At 43.7% G+C, this 20,018-nt stretch overlaps 1 protein-coding gene and 1 non-coding gene across 2 annotated transcripts in view; both read right to left on the reverse strand.

Annotated features, from left to right (window-relative positions):
• Positions 1-20,018, reverse strand: part of LOC145417781 (uncharacterized) — an 80,904-nt gene that overhangs the window by 41,180 nt on the left and 19,706 nt on the right. The window contains exon 2 of the mRNA XM_080286388.1: positions 13,151-13,462. Coding sequence (XP_080142514.1) covers positions 13,151-13,224 — 74 coding nt within the window. The 5' untranslated portion in view covers positions 13,225-13,462. The remainder of the gene's footprint in view (positions 1-13,150; positions 13,463-20,018) is intronic.
• LOC145417935 (5S ribosomal RNA) lies at positions 18,109-18,226 on the reverse strand. Its single transcript, XR_013900597.1, has one exon. It is a non-coding gene; the product is annotated as a 5S ribosomal RNA (ribosomal RNA).

Below are 20,018 nucleotides of genomic sequence, written 5' to 3' on the forward strand. Positions count from 1 at the left end.
CAGCTTTGAGGGAAAATGACTAAAGAAAGGTTTAGAATCAATGTCCAAAAGAAAACAATACAAAAACAGAAAACTAATGTTTGAATAATTTAAGCATCAAAAGTTCTGTCACCTCTACCACTTCTATCTGAGGACACTGAAAATCAGTGTGGTGAATCTGATGCAAATGATGATTCGTTTTCATTTTTTAAAGGCTCCAACATGCTTGCATATGTCAGCCTTGGTCACCTAATGGCGGCTCTCCATGCTGCACGATCCATTGCAGCCTCCCTGTTCAGTCCCTTAACCCTGAGGTCACACTTAATGACCTCGTCCCATGTCTTTCTCGGTCCACCCCTCATAACCCCACCCCCAATATTAACACTTCTCACCTTCCTCACCCAATTATCATCCCCCATCCTCTCCACATGTCCAAACCATCTCAATCTACCTCACCTCATCACAACACCAATACACTCCAGTCCCATCCTACCTCTCAACTCTCCCATCGTAAACCCAGCCCCTCCAGGCCTTGGACGCAGGGACGCACTGCACATCCACCTAATCATTGTCATTTCTGTACGTCTGGGCCGGCGAATATCTTCCTCCTTCACTGCCCAGGTCTCACTACCATACAGCATTACACTCCTAACACATGCTGCATACAAAGACCCCTTAGCACGTAGGGAGAGTCCTCTCAATGTCAGGAGAGGCAAGAGCTCCCTGAACTTCTTCCAACCACTTCTCACCCTAGCCACAGAGCTAGCTCCAGCCCCACCTCCAGCACACTTGTCTCCCAAATAACAAAACTCTTCCACACACTCAAGAGATTCACCAGCAAGTTCATTCCTTTCACATCTGACAATCTCCACCTGCTCACCCCAACACGCCGTACACATAAAATCAGCATTATCTCGCAGTCTACCTCTGATACCACTACATCTCTTATGCACCCATTTATCACAAACACCGCACAAGATGGAATTACTTCCCACGCCCTTGTGGCAAACTGCACATGGCCAATCTCCCTCGTCTTTGACAGTACCACCACCAACCCTAGATATCATCACTTTTGTTTTATCTGCATTTACCCTTAAACCCTTGTGCCCCATACCATCTCTCCACTTCCTAAACCTTTCCTCCGCCTCCCTTTCATTCTCTGCAGTCAACACAAAATCATCAGCATACAACAACTCCCACGGGAGTCTGTTTCTAAAGTCACGTGAAAGGGCTCCAGGTACCATGATAAACTACATGGGACTCAAGCCTGACCTCTGATGCACACCAACATTCACGGAAAACTCATCACTCAAATCTTCCTTCACTCTTACCTGGGTGCGAGCACCCACATACATGGCCATAACCACCCTAACCAGCCACTCCTCCAAGCCAAGCTTTCTCATTGCCCACTTCACCACCTCTCTAGGGACTCTGTCAAAGGCCTTTTCCAAATCAACAAAAACAAAATAAAGATCCCTTCTCTTACCAATATATTTTTCCTGAAGCTGTCAAACAATGAATATAGCATTAGTGGTCCCCCTACCTGGCATAAACCCAAACTGCATCTAATCAATATTCACTCTTTCTCTAATCATACCTTCTAAAACTCTCTCCATTACCTTCATTATCTGATCTAAAAGCTTTATACTGTACCTCTATAATTTCCTCTTTCCAGGGCATCACCTTTCCCTTTATACACATTTACAATTACACTCTTCAGCCAATCATCCGGGACAACACACTCATAAATAATCCTATTTATCAGGTCAGTGACTAACCTCACCCCTATATCGCCTAAGGCCTTCAACATTTCGACAGTCAACCCAGACACACCTGCTGCCTTCCCCACCTTCATCCTGCCTATTGCCTCACTCACAGTAGCAGCATCAATCAAAGGCCAAGGGCCAGACACTGGATCTGCTGGCTCCAAACCTTCCCTGTCCCAGTCAAACTCCTCATTCAACAACCAGTTATAATGCTCTCTCCATGCATCTTTAATATCCTCACTGTTCACCACTACCCTTCCTTCATCATTCTTCGCACACTGCTCACCTATAATATCCCGATTATCCCTCTTCACCTGACCTGCCACCATAAATATCATATTTTTCCTTTCCCCATGATTTAGGTTATCAAGTAATACTCTCTGTGACTCAGACTTTGCCCTGTATACCTCTCTTCTAGTCCTCCACTTGGCAGCCAAATATTCCTCTTTGCTACCACCCTTCTTCCATTCCCAGAAAAGCCTTCTTTTCTCCTTAACTGCAGCTTTTTTTTAATGCTAGGAAGAAGGAACCAAAGGCCATGAGCCCAAAATAATCATTCCCTCTAGGAGAAAAAAAAATACAAGAGAGAGCCAAATTCAAAATCCATTCATTTCGAGATACCTGGACACACTGTGTTTGAAAGACTGGAGATCATAGCTAGCAGGAAATACAGACAGAGGGAAACAGTCCCAGAGTTGACCTGTTGCATAAATGAAGGACTGGGAGTAACAGTTAACTCTTGCATTAGACAGCTGGAGAGAAAAGATTTGAGAGTTTGCTGCTAGACAGATGCTACGCGCCCATCGTAGGCGTGGAGGAATGCAAGCAGACAGTTCAGAGGAGCAGTGACCATTGAAGCAGCGATAGAAAAGAGATAAAGATGCAACAGTGTGGCAAAGAGACAGAGGTTGAAGGGAGTCAGTAAGAGGAGTAGAGTTAATGAGATGAAAGGCTTTTGACTCCACCCTATTGAGAAGAGCTGTATGTGACGAGCCTTCCCACACGACAGTTTTATTCCACACAGAGGCAGATAAAACCCATGTATAGAGTCAACAATCATGCAGGAGTAAAGAAGGAAGGAGACGGCTTAGCACACCTAATCTCTTGGAAGCAGATTTTACAACCAATGTAATATGATCTTTCGAAGATAAGTCCAGAGTGAATGAAACCCCAAGCATACTCAAGGATGATGCAGGATTAAGCTGAATATTATTAAACATTAGTGGGTACACCTGTGGAAGACTTTGTCAGGTTGATAGGTGTAAGAACTGAGTCTTTGATGCATTAAAAACAACAAGATTATTTTTACCCCAGTCAGAGATACGAGCCAAGTCAGACATTAGGTGTGCCATAGCCTCATCCCTTGTTTGTTGAAGTAACTGCTGGGATTGACGTTGCAGGAACCGAATGGAAAGGTGAAGGATGGCGTCATCACCGTACGAGTGGATAGGGTTAGATGTACAGCTTAGAAGGTCATTGATGAATAAAAGGAAGAGAGTTGGTGATAGGACAGAGCCCTGAGGAACACCACTGTTGATAGATATAGGAGAAGAACAATGGCCGTCTACAACAGCGGCTAGCTACAGAACAACCGGAAAGGAGGCTATAGATGAAGGTACAGACAGAAGGACAGAAACCGTAAGAGGGCAGTTTGGAAATTAAAGACTTATGCCAGACTCTTATGCCTTTGAGATGTCAAGTGCAATGGCAAAGCTTTCGCCAAAGTCCCGAAAGGAGGATGACCAGGATTCTGAAAGGTAGATGAGAAGATCACAAATGGAGCGTCCCTGACGGAACCCATACTGACGATCTGAAAGAATGTTGTGATAGGAAAGATGCTTTAAGATTTTTCTGTTCAGAAATGACTCAAAAACTTTTGAGATACAGGATGTTAAAGTAATTGGACGATAGTTAGAGGTTGGTAATGGTCACCTTCCTTTGGGACTAGCTGAAAGAAAGCAAACTTCCAGCAAGAAGGAAAGGTACAAGTTGACAGACAAAGGCGAAAGAGTTTACCTAGGCAGGGTGTAAGCACAGAAGCACAGTTCTTGAAGACAACAGGAGGGATACTGATCTGTGACCATACAAAATCAACAGATAGCGGTTGCTAAAGATTCAATACAATGATTTTCAAAGTCCATGGAGAGAGGAGCAGGAGAGGCAACAGGTCTTCTGATGCCTGGATATACAATAAAAATAACTTGACAGATCATACAGGAGTAAGGCACTATTGTTGCTGTTATGTGACCCCATGCTCATCTGACTGTGAACCTGGTGGACTGCAGCCTGAAGTTGTCTTTCTCATGCATTTCACCATCCTTCTTTCATGGGATAGGGAATAAGCTGAGGAGCATTTGCATAACCAGACAGCTCTGCCACCTAGTTACGGCATATCAGTGAGAAGGTATCTTTCTCCAGCACCAACTGTACTACAGTAAACTATACATAAAGCATGGTCAGCTTTCCAAGCACAATTATTCTATAACTGCAAAATTTGCTTTTACACATTATGAAATGGCTGCTTCAGTTGGGGAACCGTCACAAAAAAAAAACACAACCAGAAGTCCACTCCACAAGTTTTCAAGCAATTTTATTAAAATGACAAGGTGAAGGCACTCCCGCTCCTGGACAATGCCCCCCTGCATCCATCTGAGAAGGATCTGGTTGCTGATGATGGGCGCATTAGGTGTATGTTTCTGCCACCTAATACTACTGCTCTGATTCAACCAATGGACCAGGGTGTTATCATGGCTGCTAAAAAGCTGTACCAGCGAAGGTTCCTCAGTGAGGTATTGGTGGTGCTGGAGGACAAGGACGAGGACACACATGGGAAGCAGACCTTGCAGAATCTTCACCATTATGACCTGAAGTCTGCAGTGTTAAACTGGTCGAACGCATGGATGGATATCTCTGTGAAAACCCTCGAAAGCAGTTGGTCTCGTCACATCCAGGGAACCGAAGCTGAGCACAACTTTGAGGGGTTTGACATGGATAACTTCCACCATTGTCTTTGAACAGCAGGAGAGCAGGTGCACATCGACGATGTGAGGGATTGGCTGGATGACAACAGCGGGCATGAAAGTGGACAGCAACACCGACGAGGACCCTCACTCACTGCCCCATGCAACTCCATCACTCCCTCGTCTCAGTGTCCTACGTGCCAGTCTGGAAGAGGTGCTGGAGTACGCCAAGCACCTGCACTGTAACAGGGAGTTGGTGCCGCTCAGCCTGGCGATGGAGCTGTGGGCACTCAGAGACGCTGGCATCCTCTGGCAGAATAGTCGGTCCTATCATCAGACCAGGATCGACTCCTCCTTCATGCCTGCCACCCCCACGAGTGCCAGCCCATTCTCACCACTACCACCACCACCACCTCATTTCCCACTTTCACCATCAGACCCGAACCTGAGCACATCGACAACCAGTGAGTCTTCGCTAGATGTAAGTTTGCTGCTGTCTTCAGAGTCTCCTGAGACGGGTAGGTCACCATCACTGCACTACACATCGCCAGTTCGCCACTCATCGTTCTGCTCCAGCAGGTAGAGGAGTTCTTTGACCTTTGCTAAATTTGAAGGTTAGCCACTAGACCACATGGTACAACTGTGCACCTGCGGCAGGTGCATGGGTTACGAAGCATGTCTGCGGTGCACTGGGTGGTAAGTACAGTACCCCAATTGAATGTTTTTCAGCAAGGAACTTTAGGTTTTTATCATAGTTTCCTTGGTGTTTAAATTTATTTAGGACATTCCCATGTGTGTTTTGATATCAAAATATGGCAGAATGACTGGAAAACAGTGCCAAAATTACGTGCGGTACTGTACATACAGTAGTGTATAGGAAGGGTGTTTTTTGGTTTTCAGTGTTTTTTTTTCCATGGTTTTCTTGGTGGTACAAATTATTTTCAACATTCCTGTGTATGTTTTGATGTCTAAATATGGTAGAATGACTGGAAAACAGTGCCAAAACTTGGAGAGGTACTGTACATACAGCAGTGTATGGATAGGGTGTTTTTTGGTCTTCCATGGATTTTATGCATGGTTTTCTTGGTGCTGAAAATTATTTTCGATATTCCTATGTATATTTTCATGTCCAAATATTCCTAAATGACCAGAATACACTGCCAAAGCAGGCAGAGGTACTGTACAAATAGGGTAGCTATAGGTTGGAGGAGGTGTATAGGTAGGGTCTGGGTATAGCATGGAGGATATTGATCATTATCTGGACTTTGCCACTACCCAGACATGCCTTTGGCTCTATTACGTCTGATAATCAAAAGACTAATATATATATATATATATATATATATATAAAACAAACATTTTTCTTCAGGCACAAAATGATCTACAGGTACACAAGGCGAGTGATGAGAAGGGTGGATGGTGAACTGAATGAAAGGAAGGCAATGATTGACTGTGTGTGTGTGTGTGGATGAAAGGATGGTGGGTGGGGGGCACCCATCATCCACCCACCCTGTTTTTAGGGTAGCTCTACATCGAGTGACAAGCCAAATTATTTCCTGTAAACTAGGAAATCATTTACAACACTGGGTGGTAACCTTATAACCAACGAACACATGTTCCCTACGTAACAGCAGGTGGGTTGGTGGAGGGTTAGTGCCCCGCCCCAGAAAACAACTAAAATACGAACAAGAAGCCTCGGACCAGGACTGACCAAAAGATGATGACTAAGGACCATACAAAGGACATGATATGGACGACGACCTGGAATGTAAGGGGTACAAATGAAGAGGTGAAAAAGAGAGAGATTCTCCAGGTGCTTAAGGGTGCGAAAGTGGATGTATGTGGATTAACTGAAACTAAATACAGAGATGAGAGTGTGAGAGAGTGGGAGTATGGATGGGGGATATGTGCAGAAGTAGGTGATAATGACAGGGCAAAAGACGGAGAGTGTATTGTTGTAGCAGACGGAAGGAGAATATAAGAGATTATGGATCAGTTACTTCAAGGATTGTGTGGGTAAGATTGAATATTGGAATACAAATGTGGGTGACTGTGCGCGTGTATGCACCAACGCAAGATTGTGCAAGCAGAGTGAGAAAAGAGTTCTAGACAAATGTGGAACTGTGCATGGAAAAGTTTGAAAGGAATGAGAGAGTGTTTTTGATTGGTGATATGAATGGTAACGTAGGGAATGTGAAGGTGTGTAGTTGGTGAGTGGGCTGTGCCTGCTGAGATAGATGAGAACAGCAGTGCTGGGAAGGAGTTGGTGATAGCCAGTACCCTCTTCAGGCACAAGATGATCCACCGGTATACATGGTGAGTAATAAGAAGGGTGGATGGTGAACTGAATGAAAAGAAGGCAATGACTGATTATGTGTGTGAGGATGAAAGGATGCGGAGATGTGTAATGGATGCAAGAACGTACAGAGGCTGGGGGAGTGAACCTTCTGACCACCACTTGGTGGTGGTCAGAATCAAGGTCCAAGTAAAATGGAGAAATAGAAGAAAGGAAGCACGGGAGGAAGGAGTAGATGTGAGGAGAGTGGAAAGGTTACAAGAGGATGAGAAAAAGGCAGAATATAAGAGAGAAGTGGAGGAATGATTGGGTAAATATGAACTGGAGCAGATGGGGGATGTGGAAGGTGTGTGCAAGATATTCACAGAGGAAATATGTGCAGCATGTGATGTGGTGTGGGGTGAAGAGAAGACGGAAGGGGGTGCAAGGAACACCATGGTGGAATGAAGAGGTGAGAGAGGCTGTGGCACAAAAGAAGAAAGCATATAATGAATGGACGAGAAATAGGGGCATGGAAGAAGTTGAGAGATGGAAAAGAGAGTTATATGTAGAAAGGAAGAATGAGATGAAAAGATTAGTATGAGAGAGTAGGAAGAGAGTGGATGAGGAATTTGGAAGGAATTTGAGTGTAAAGTGGGGGAAATGTAAGAAAATGTTCTGGAAAGAGGTAAAGAGAGTCAGACAGGGTGGCAAAGATAAAAATGGTAGATTACTATATGAGAAGGGAGAAAAAGTGAGCAGATGGAGAGAACACTATAATGAATTGCTGAACACAGAGAATGGAAATAATGCGAGTATAAGTGGCTGGGGAACGGCAGAGAGAAGGAGGGAGGTGCGAAGAAAGGACGGAATCAGTAAGATGGAAGTTGTGGAAGCACTGAAGAAAGTCAAAATGGGGAAAGCCCCAGGAATTGATGGAGCGTGTGGTGAAATGCTGAAGCATGGGGGAGAGATAGTAGTAGAATGGTTGTGGAAGATGTGCAGATTGGTCTAGGAGGAAGGTAAAGTCCCGGATGATTGGAAGTGTGTAAGATATTCACAGAGGAAATATGTGCAGCATGTGATGTGGTGTGTGGGGTGAAGAGAAGACGGAAGGGGGTGCAAGGAACACCATGGTGGAATGAAGAGGTGAGAGAGGCTGTGGCACAAAAGAAGAAAGCATATAATGAATGGATGAGAAATAGGGGCATGGAAGCAGTTGAGAGATGGAAAAGAGAGTTATATGTAGAAAGGAAGAAAGAGGTGAAAAGATTAGTATGAGAGAGTAGGAAGAGAGTGGATGAGGAATTTGGAAGGAATTTGAGTGTAAAGTGGGGGAAATGTAAGAAAATGTTCTGGAAAGAGGTAAAGTGAGTCAGACAGGGTGGCAAAGATAAAAATGGTAGATTACTATATGAGAAGGGAGAAAAAGTGAGCAGATGGAGAGAACACTTTAATGAATTGCTGAACACAGAGAATGGAAAAAATGCTGCGAGTATAAGTGGCTGGGGAACGGCAGAGAGAAGGAGGGAGGTGAGAAGAAAGGACGGAATCAGTAAGATGGAAGTTGTGGAAGCACTGAAGAAAGTCAAAATGGGGAAAGCCCCAGGAGTTGCTGGAGCGTGTGGTGAAATGCTGAAGAATGGGGGAGAGATAGTAGTAGAATGGTTGTGGAAGTTGTGCAGATTGGTCTGGGAGGAAGGTAAAGTCCCGGATGATTGGAAGTCAGGTATAATTATTCCACTGTACAAAGGGAAAGGGGAAAAGGAAGTGTGTGGTAATCATAGGGACATTTGTCTTCTTAGTGTAATAGGAAAAGTACACGGTAAGATACTTACTGACAAAGTTAGGGAAATAACAGAGGAATTAGTTGGAGAAGAACAGGGAGGTTTTAGGAAGGGAAGAGGCTGTGTAGATCAGATATTCATTCTTAGATCTTTAGTGGAAAAGTGTCTAGAGAAGGGAAAGAAGTTGTATGCAGCTTTCATGGATTTGGAGAAAGCATATGACAGGGTGGATAGACAAGGACTGTGGAAAGTATTGAGAATATATGGAGTACATGGGAAGTTGTGGAATGCTGTGAAGAGTATGTATGATGGTGCTAAGGCTGCAGTGCATGTGGATAGTGAACTGGGTGAATTTTTCTCTTTGAAGGTTGGGTTGAAACAGGGATGTGTCATGTCTCCATGGTTGTTCAAGCTGTACATGGACGGGGTACTAAAAGAGATGCAAGGTAGGGCAGTGGATGTTGGAGTGGCCTTAGTGAGAGAGGGTAGTGTTTGGAAACTCCCTGTACTGTTGTTTGCCGATGATACTGTGCTGTTAAGTGAAGACGAAGGGGAGCTGCAAGGCTTGGAGGATGAGCTTGGAAGTGTAAGAAACAGAATCTGAAGGTGAATGTACTGAAGAGTAAAGTGATGGTCACTGAGAGAGGTGAAGTCAGTGAATGTACAATGAGGCTGGATGATGGGGAAATGGAAAATGTGAGTATGTTTAAGTACTTGGGAGTGTGATGAGTAAGGATGGAAGTTTGGAGGGTGAAGTGCTTGAAAGGGTACAACAAGGAAGAATGGTTGCTGGTTCCTTGAAAGCAGTGATAAGGAACAGGGAAGTGAGAATGGAAGTGAAAAAGTTACTACATGATAGTATTGTGATACTAACTCTAACTTACGGACGTGAAGCTTGGACGTTGTTGGAAGGACAGAGGTCAAGAGTGAAAGCAGTGGAAATGAGTTATTTAAGAGGAGCCTGTGGAGTCACATGGAGAGACAGGCTGACAAATAAGGATATAAAGGAGCATTGTGGTGTAGATGTGGATGTGATAGGAAGCGTTAGGAGGAACACACTGAGGTGGTTTGGCCATGTGGAGAGGATGGAGGGTGAGAGACTGACGAGGAGAATGTATGTGAGTGAGATGGAGGGGGGGAGGCCGAGGAAGAGGTGGAGGGATGGAGAGGAGAGGTATATGAGAGAGGGGAGTGTGAGTTGGGAGCAGGGCAGTGAAATGGCGGGGGACAGGGCGACGTGGAGGCGATTTGTTTGTGGCCACCCTGTAAGGGATTAATGGCATCTGGCAATAGATCGATAGACAGATGTCTATCTTTAGTTTTCTTCTCTTGTTCAGTATTAAATACACCTACTGAATGTATATCACTCCTCAGTACATTTCATATTCCTCTTTTATTGTGTGTGTGTATCTAAACCAAAAATGGACAATGACATGTTGGCACCTCCCCCCTCCCCCAAGGCCGCTGCTCAGTGCTCTCTCACTAGTACTGTAATGCCACTCAGTAGCTGTGTTCACAAAGGAGTTCATCATGTTTTTCATCATCCCTGTCCATTTGCGTGTCATGCTGACCTCATGCCTTCTACTGGCATGTCATTATGGCACCTCTATCTGCCAAGTGCCCCAGGAAGGTCTTATCTCTTGAAAAGAAGTGAGAGATTATCAGGAAACTGGAAGAAACATGGACTGTGAGCCAGGTGGCTGAGTTTTTTGGCAATCCTCGTACGACCATGCAGGACACCAAGAAGATATGAGAACATATCTTGTGGCAAGGAACTGAATATGGATGGACATACCGACACCTTGATTGGAAAATGATGGCCTGTCTGAAGCATCAGGATTAGACCAGGCAGTATTGAAGCGGTACCACCATAAACAAAGCAGCAGTGTCATGGTGTGGGCATTGGAACTCAAGGATACGGCAGCAAAGTTTGCTTAACACTTGGCCATAACTGCCACTACCCACACAGGATTTACTGTATCATGAAACTTTCCTGCCTCTTCAGTGTTTATTCCTCTCTAACGTTTTCTGTTTTTCTGTCACTCATACCTCACCCGTCTCTCTCTCACTCCTCACATTTGGTTAGGTCAACTTATCCTCTTTCTGTCTGCCTTTCTAACCTGCCTCACCCCGCCTAACTGCCTCTGGGTATTAGCTGTACAGTGTGTGTGCAGTATTGTACAGTATGGTATAATGACAGTTTATTATGTTTAATACAGTATTCAAGAGTATTTTTCTATGAATGATTATACAGTAGTTATAAGGTTTTATAGGTTAGACCCCTCTCTGGCATGGTTTGGGGAGAGTATAACATCTCCAACAGTATGTCACTTTGCAACACCTCTTTGACTGGTATAAGCTGGATAATTGAGAATTTCCTGTAATCACACCTTCAAAATTATCTGTTCCACCTCACAAGTAAATCATCAATACAAAACTGCTTCATAATGCCTGTGAGATATCCTTCCACTCTGCAGAATATAAAGCTACAAAATGGGTACAACTCTTGTCACGTGCATGTGCATCTCCACACTGATTTTATCCATGACATTCTGTCTTTCATAAATTCTTTAACTTCAATTTCCATATCTCATTTTCTCATACACTCACCATATCAAACCACCTTCTTTTTATCCTTCCATGCCTCAACCATACACAATCTCACTTACATACTGTACAAACATACTGTACCTATCCCCTTTACCACTAGACAGCTAATTATATGAATTCACCATCTAAACATGCACATTCTACCCTTTAAACAATCAATTTCCCTCACCACATCATCCAACTGCACAGTTCTGATCTCATAAAAACTCTGGATGGCCTTCACCAGTTTATTTTCCACTGCATATTAGTGAAACTTTTAGCACTGTTTGCTCATGCGCTTTACTATAAGCCATTTCCAGATACACTGAAGGTTAAAGTTGCCTCATACTGGCATCTACCTCCAATAACCTCTCTACCAAATACCTTACAGCAATTACCTGATCTACAAACCCTCTTCTATCCTCCCTGAAGCTACCCCACTCTTTACACAGATAATTATTTTTCGGTGATATAACCGCCTTTGCCCTCCCAAATCCTAAATCTTCTAAAGGACCATCTCTTACGGCCAGTATGCACACAACCCACTTTGGCCTCACTTTCATAACAGCTTCTCAAACCATACTAGTAATACAAACATCTAAATCAGCACAACACAAAGTTTCAGTACAACCAAGAAAAGATCTTTTATGGTGTCAGACAAGATGGCTGAAATTTTGCTGTTCACTGGGTTCACATCCCAGTGAGCCTGGGGACACAACAAAAGCTGTACTGTAAATCAAATCACACACTTTCTGTCCCTTCCACATTCCTAATTTTCTCCCTCACTCGTCAGAGTCCCTTACCAACAAAATAAAAATCATTTGCACTACCCATAAGATCAACATCCGTATTTTCTTTCATCAGGTCCCTCTGCTACTATTCTCCAACGTTTTCATCACAACTGCTAACTCTCAATACATCCAACTTCACAGCCCATGTCTATTTTGCCACAGCTTGGATTATTTTTCCACCATACAAGTCTAGTATGTGGCTGGCAGTCAACCAAGCACAGTATGTACCCAAGAGATTCTGCAGTCGGACCATTTCGTTGGTTCGCAGACAAGGTAGTAGTATGTCCCGGAAAAACTTATGTTTACATCCATAACTAATTACCTGACAAAACAAAATACACTCCTCTTACTTCACCTCAATGTGTAGAAATTAAAGGTTAACATTGTGCACACAAAGTCATTCAAGAAGTCATCTGGAATGGCTTGCTGCAGTGCTATGTAGGAAAGCTGCAAAGCACTCAACATGGTTTATATATTTTTCCTTTCCCACACATACTGTCTCTGTTCATGGCAAATACTGCTTCCATATATGTAAAGCATTTTGTTTTCCATCTCAATTTTTGCAATCCATTACATTTCCTTTGCTATTTCACCCTGGTGTTCTAACCCCACACCCACCAACTGCCCCTCCACCAAACATACGGTATTCATATATACATCAATACATTCCTCAAGCTCATACTCACCCCCCTTCTTTCTTATTTTACTTCCCTCCAACCCCACTACTATGCATCATTTGGTTTAAAGCCATAACTACCAGCTTTGTGATAATTAGCTAAAGTCAGAGCATTTAAACCAGTGTAATCCTCATGACAATGTTCAATGACAAGCTATCGTATTCTTCTCTGACCTTAAATACAGTGTCAATAATTCCTCTGGACAATGAGTCATAATGGTTACATGGCAAAGACATACATCAAATCCTGAAATAAAGCAATAAATTCAATCAATATATTCATATCACCTTAAACAAAATGTTTATTATGTGTATTAGTGTACATACCTCATGCCTTTCTTCATGATCCACTTAGGGATCCCATACGCTCCGCTTGATTCAATGGTTTTAGGGTCGTCCATAGTGAAGGTTTCAGTGGTAAACTATTTGCTGTAAAAGCTGTATAACTTAAAATGAAAAATCTACCCAAGCTATGTACTGTACTGTATCTTGTTAATTACTACCAGACCCAAGCAAAAGTACAACTCTATTGGCCAAGAACTATATACAAAAGAAAAGTAATTTCAAGCAGGTGCAATTTTGTTTATCGACGCCAGCAGGGACAGTGCTGCTAGTCTTCGAACCAACATGGTGATCAATCTGAAAAATAAATAACAGAAATTAATAGGGACAGAGCATGTGTATATAAAAGCATTTAAATTCATGCCTTATCAGCAAAGAAAAACTCGGGGAAAAAATTTCCTCCTACTGTACTTCAATATCACTGGTACAGTACTTACATTAGAAAAAGGGAACAATGCATTAACAGCAGAGTTCTGTTACTACTGACACTCAGGAAAGTCCAGTCAACCATTGTAAAACCAAATTATTTACCTGGGCTGAGTTCAGTACCTACAACACTGGCAAAAACTTACAACAACTAAAAAGGCAGCAATCACCTCCTTTTTGTGTTTACATACTGTATCTTCCTGACCCAAAACACATCAGCTCAGCATCTGTTTAGCACTGAAAGATACGTCATCCAGTAAGAGTTTGTTGGGTAAATGTGTAGTGTTGAGTATGAAAGTGCAGTCAAGTCAATGTGGAGTGAAATATGTGTAGCAGGGTGACTGTTGGTAAGTAACTGTGTAGTTGGATGAATGTGGTTAACCATGAATGTGCTGTTAAATGTGACTGCGCAGGTGAATGGGAATGTAACCAAAAGGTAATGTGTAGTTGGGTGTCAATATGTCACTAACTGTGAAAGTGAATTTGGATGTTTATGTACAGCTAGATGAATACTCGCTGAATGTGTATATGTAATTTAGAGCCAGAGCTTAGCTGAATGTGAACTGGTATATAAAGAATGCAAAGTTACTGTAGTTGGATGCTAAAGTGTACTCACAATGGGCACTTCAAGATTTGTAACTAAATCAAGATTCAGACTCAATAATGTCAAAGTTAGGACTTCAGATGTGGCTTTCTCCAATAGATCATGTCCAGCTGCATCTGGTTTGCACTGGCCTGATGCGCATAATCGACACTGAACAATACCAAGGTTATAACTAAAGGACATGACATTCTCAGGTTTAAGTTCCAATAAGTCTGTCTTGTGTAAGATCATTTTGTGATCCTATGGGTAAAACCTAAGTTATGACAGTAGCCTTCTTAGAAAAGTTAGGCCTTGTTAGTTCTGTTATGTATAAGCTATAAGGTCCATGAATGATCCTTTGAACAATATCAAGGTTAGGACCAAATAATGTGGCTATCTTAGGTAAGCTGGGTCTGTTAGGTTTGTTTTATGTTGTTGTTAAGCAACCCCAGTCTATCTGCCCAAGCAGATCCATTAACAGCAGACATGTAACCAACCCTGCAGGGCTGCCCCATTCAGTGAACTGATGTTTCCTTGTGGCAAGCAGCAACTTACCATGAGAGGTGCGGAGGTTTGGTTCCCAGAGGGATGCCACATTTGCATCTCTCCACCAATATAACTGAGGTACTAAAGTAACATCATGCCATTATTTGGTTTATGATTATCATGCTTACCCCCAGTGTTGTAATTCGTTTCCTGGGATACGGGAGACCATTAAGTTAGTCAATCAGTGTAGAGCCACCAGAAGCGGAAAGATGAGAATAAAAGTGAAAAGAAGGATGGGAGAAACAGGACATGTGGAGAGCAGACAGAAAAAGACAGGTCAGTGACGAAGAAGTGGGCAGCACTACATTCAGTATGTGATGGTTACCACCACCTACTACCAATTTGATTTACGAGTTCCATATGTAATACCCATATGTCTTTCTGAACAATACCAATGTCAAGACCAGAGAATGTGACTTTCTTAGCTAAGTCCTGCTTTGTGTAAGGTCAATTAACCTACAACACCTGGCTTACCTCAATAGATGGCATGGCTGACTGCAATATACCTAAACAAATAACCAATTAAAACTTAATTTCTCACATTTTATTATTAGTGCTCATTACTGCTAAGAACAGTAGATACTTACCTGGAAGGTTTAAAACCTATATTTCAGCATGTCCTCTTTCATCTATCTATCTATTGCCAGACGCCTCAATCCCGTTTGGGGTGGCCACAAACAAATCGCCTCCAAGTCGCACTGTCCCCCGCCATTTCACTGCCCTGCTCCCAACTCACATCCCCCTCTCTCATATACCTCTCCACCCCATCCCTCCATCTCAACCTCGGCCTCCCCCTCCCTCTTCCCCCCTCCACCTCACTCACATACACTCTCTTCGTCAGTCTTTCACCCTCCATCCTCTCCACATGGCCAAACCACCTCAGTGTGTTCCTCATAACGCTTCCTATCACATCCACATCAACACCACAACGCTCCTTTATATCCTCATTCGTCAGTCTGTCTCTCCATGTGACTCCACAGGCTCCTCTTAAATAACTCATTTCCACTGCTCTCACTCTTGACTTGTGTCCTTCCAACAACGTCCAAGCTTCACTTCCGTCCGTTAGAGTTGGTATCACAATACTGTCATGTAGTAACTTTTTCACTTCCATGCTCACTTCCCTGTTTCTTATCACTGCTTTCAAAGAACCAGCAACCTTTCTTCCCTGCTGTACCCTTTCAAGCACTTCACCTTCCAAACCTCCATCCTTACCCATCACACTACCCAAGTACTTAAACGTACTCACATTTTCCAATTCCTCACCATCCAACCTCGCTGTACATTCACTGACTTCACCTCTCTCAAAGACCATCACTTTACTCTTCTCTACATTCACCTTTAGATTCCGTTTCTTACACACTCTCTCAAACTCATCCACCAAGCCTTGCAGCTCCCCTTCGTCTTCACTCAACAACACAGTATCATCTGCAAACAACAGTACAGGGAGTTTCCAAACACTATCCTCTCTCACCATGGCCACTCCAACATCCACTACCCTACCTTGTACCTCTTTTATTACCCCATCCATGTACAGATTGAACAACCATGGAGACATGACACATCCCTGTTTCAACCCAACTTTCAGAGAAAAATTCACTTAGTTCACCATCCACACGCACTGTAGCCTTCGCACCATCATACATACTCTTCACAGCATTCAACAACTTCCCATCTACTCCATATATTCTTAACACTTTCCACAATCCTTGTCTATCCACCCTGTCATATGCTTTCTCCAAATCCATGAAAGCCGCATACAACTTCTTTCCCTTCTCTAAAAACTTTTCCACTAAAGATCTAAGAATGAATATCTGATCTACACAACCTCTTCCCTTCCTAAAGCCTCCCTGTTCTTCTCCAACTAATTTCTCTGTTTCTCTAACTCTGTCAATAGGTATCCTACCATACACTTTTCCTATTATACTAAAAAGACAAATGCCCCTATGATTACCACACACTTCTTTTTCTCCTTTTCCTTTGTACAAGGGAAATATTCCTATTTCTGATCTGTGACTAAATATAAAACAGCATATATCTTTTGCCTTGTTAAAAAACTCTTAACTTCACAAAGCTGATATGGAAAAACTATGGCATATATTGACCCAGAAATTTAAACACAAATACTTAATTACATTCTCTATGAGCCAGTATGAGCAACATAATTAACTGGTGAAATTATTTATATATTTATTTTTTTTTATGGGACAAAGTAGTTTATCCCCCCAAGCTACAGGTTACAGTTTGCTGATCCTTTTAATGCAAGGGTTACAACTACAGGATGCCATTTTCTCATATAGGTTTGGTCCTGTTAGGTTTGATTTATGTAATCCCCATAAATGACCTTTTGAACAATGTCAAGATTAAGACCAGAGAATCCCAAGGTTAACACCAAAAATGCCAAGGTTAGGCCCAAAGAACACAAAAGTTAGGACCCCAAAATTATAAGATTAGGACCAAAAATGTAAAAGTTTGGGAAAAAAAAAATCCAAAGGTTAGGACCAAAAAATGCCAAAGCTGGGATGCAAAAGTTAGGACAAAAGAATACAAAGTTTTGGGGAAACACACACACACACACACACACACACACACACACACACACACACACACACACACACACACACACACGAGCACAGCACATTCTGTGTATATCACAATTAGGTCTATTAGGTAATACATAAATATTTGGAACGACTTGGACAAAGAGGTGATGCATGAGAAAAACATTCATGTGTGTAAATGTAAACTTGATAAATGTGGATTTGGAGACAGGACAACACGAGCATTGCTCAATTCCTGTATACTACAAAGAGGTAAATAAAAATAGGTAAATACACACACACACACACACACACAAACACTGCTCGCTGACCCAGAGGTAACATTCTCACCTGCTGTCTGGTACGACGTGGGTTCGTGCCTTGCTCAGATTTGAAAAGTTTTACTGACGAAGCGGGTGGTCAATGTCCCCCTTGAGCAAGGGGATGGGTGTGCATGTGTGAAGGTCATGGACTTACCCTTAGACCAGACTACATGAGCTCTCAGTTCTCTTCCAGGAGAGTAAAAAGCTGGCAATCACAACGATCATCAGGTGATCTTGACTGACTGACATGGTGAATTTGACACACACACACACACACACACACACACACACACACACACACACACAAAAGTTAGGATGAAATAATGCAAGGATTAGAACAAATGAACACAAAGTTCAGGGCAAAAAAGCACAAAAGTTAGGTTGAAAGAACACACTAATTAGAACCATACATTCATTCATTCATTGTCAGACGCCATGTATCCCAAACGGGGTGGCCAAGGGCTTAAAGTTAATTGTTTTACAGGGAGGGGCACTAATCCTCCACCAACCCCACTTGACACGTAGGGATGCCAACAGCATCTGGTGTTCCCAGGCGGTCACCCATCCAAGTACTAACCAGACCCAACGTTGCTTAACTTCGCTGATCGGACGGGAAGCGTGTACTCAACGTGGTATGGCCATTGGCAAAAAAGGCAAAAGTTAGAAAACCAAAAATCCTCAGATTAAGACTGACGACTGCCAACTGAGTGTAATACTAATAACCCACTACTTCATATTTAACCTCTATAGTACTATGGCTGACAATCATCAGTTTGCAAGTTTGCCACGTAGAGTCCTATGACTGACAATCGCAGAAGGTCTGTCAAAAACTGCCAAGCACTAAGCCAGCCCCTTTTATGATGTAAGTGGTTTCTACCCGATCAGAACAAGGGACGAAATGGTAGGAAGATCCTGCCCCCTCACCAGGTCTGTGGGCCCCCCCCCCCCAAGCCACTTTTTCCACCTCACTCTGGCTGACTGGATACAGCCTGCTCTGTCCCCTCCCATCCAAACTACTGTACTCACCAACACCACATCTACCTCATATGGTGGGGTGTCTCATGCCCACTCACCCACCTCCTGTGCCCCCCCTCCTCCACACCCCCTTTATATCAAATGACGCACCAATTTCCCTGCTATGATTGCTTTGTGTGTGTGTTTCCTCCCAGCACAATACCCCCACACTATCTCCCCCACACTGGGGTGTGTCTCATCCCCTCTCACCCCCACCAGAGACCCCCCACCCTACCTCCACTTCCTCCCTCCCTATCCTTTAACCCCTAAAGTACTAAGCTCGTCAATCAAGCTTTTTGTGCAACTTCTTAAAAGGACAAGAAACACCAATCATGCAACATGCAAAAAAAACTGGCAGCAGCTGGCTCCACCCCGACTGTGATGTAGATGGCTTCTAACCAATCAGAAGTGAGTGTTGGACACACCGGAGGGGGGACCCAGGCCCGTATGCCAGGCGGTGGGGGGCATAGGGCCACATCCCTCTACCCCACTACCTTGTTATTACCCTACCTCCCACAGTTCTTACCACCACCACCACCCTTCCCACACCCTTCTCATGCACCCCTCCTCCCATGTGGATCCCCCCCCATGTCCCCCCTCCCAGTCATCTTGGGGGAGGGTATTTCCTCCCTACCCTCCCTCCATGTCCCTGTACTCCACTGGGGCCCTTCCTTTGTGTCTGGTGGTGGTCTCCTCCCATCCCTCCATCCCCATACACCCCCTCCTGACCTTACCACCTCCCACCACAACCCCCCACCCCCAACCCCACCCCCTAGCACACAGTATCTTTACCTCCCCGGCCTTGAATATTTCGCATATTTTTACGCTTTATGGCACGTGTTTTTGAATCATTACCTGTAATTTATTTGTGTCTTTGCATACAGATATGCACACCAAAATTATTTTAGCTGTCATTATTCAATACCCACTCGAAAAAGAAATTTTATTTTCCCTAGCTAGATTTGACAGCTCGGTGGGGAGGGGAGGGGGGAGGGGAGGGGGGAGGGGAAAGGGGGATGGGAGGTTAGGTGAGGTGAGGGAAGGGGAGGGGAGGGAAGGGAAGAGGAGGAGAGAGGAGGGAAGGGAAGAGGAGGAGAGAGGAGGGGAGGGAAGGGAAGAGGAGGAGAGAGGAGGGGAGGGAAGGGACTGGAGGTATGGGGAGGGGAGAGGAGGGGAGGACAATATTATATACTATTTATCATATTTTTATTGGGGGGGGTTCATGACCATTCTCCCTAGCTAGATTTGACAACTTGGTGGGGAGGGGAGGGGGAGGGGAGATTAGGGGAGGGGGAGGGAAGATTAGGGGAGGGGATTGGAGGTATGGGGAGAGGAGAGGAGGGGAGGATAATTTTTACTATTTATCATATTTACTGGGGGGGGGGAGGTTGTCACCATTTTAGTTTTTTCTAAGCACACTACAA

The sequence above is a fragment of the Coenobita brevimanus genome, chromosome 111 (assembly GCF_032717465.1).
Source record: "Coenobita brevimanus isolate Jiangsu-jjx chromosome 111, ASM3271746v2, whole genome shotgun sequence".
In the NCBI taxonomy this organism is placed as follows: Eukaryota; Metazoa; Arthropoda; class Malacostraca; order Decapoda; family Coenobitidae; genus Coenobita; species Coenobita brevimanus.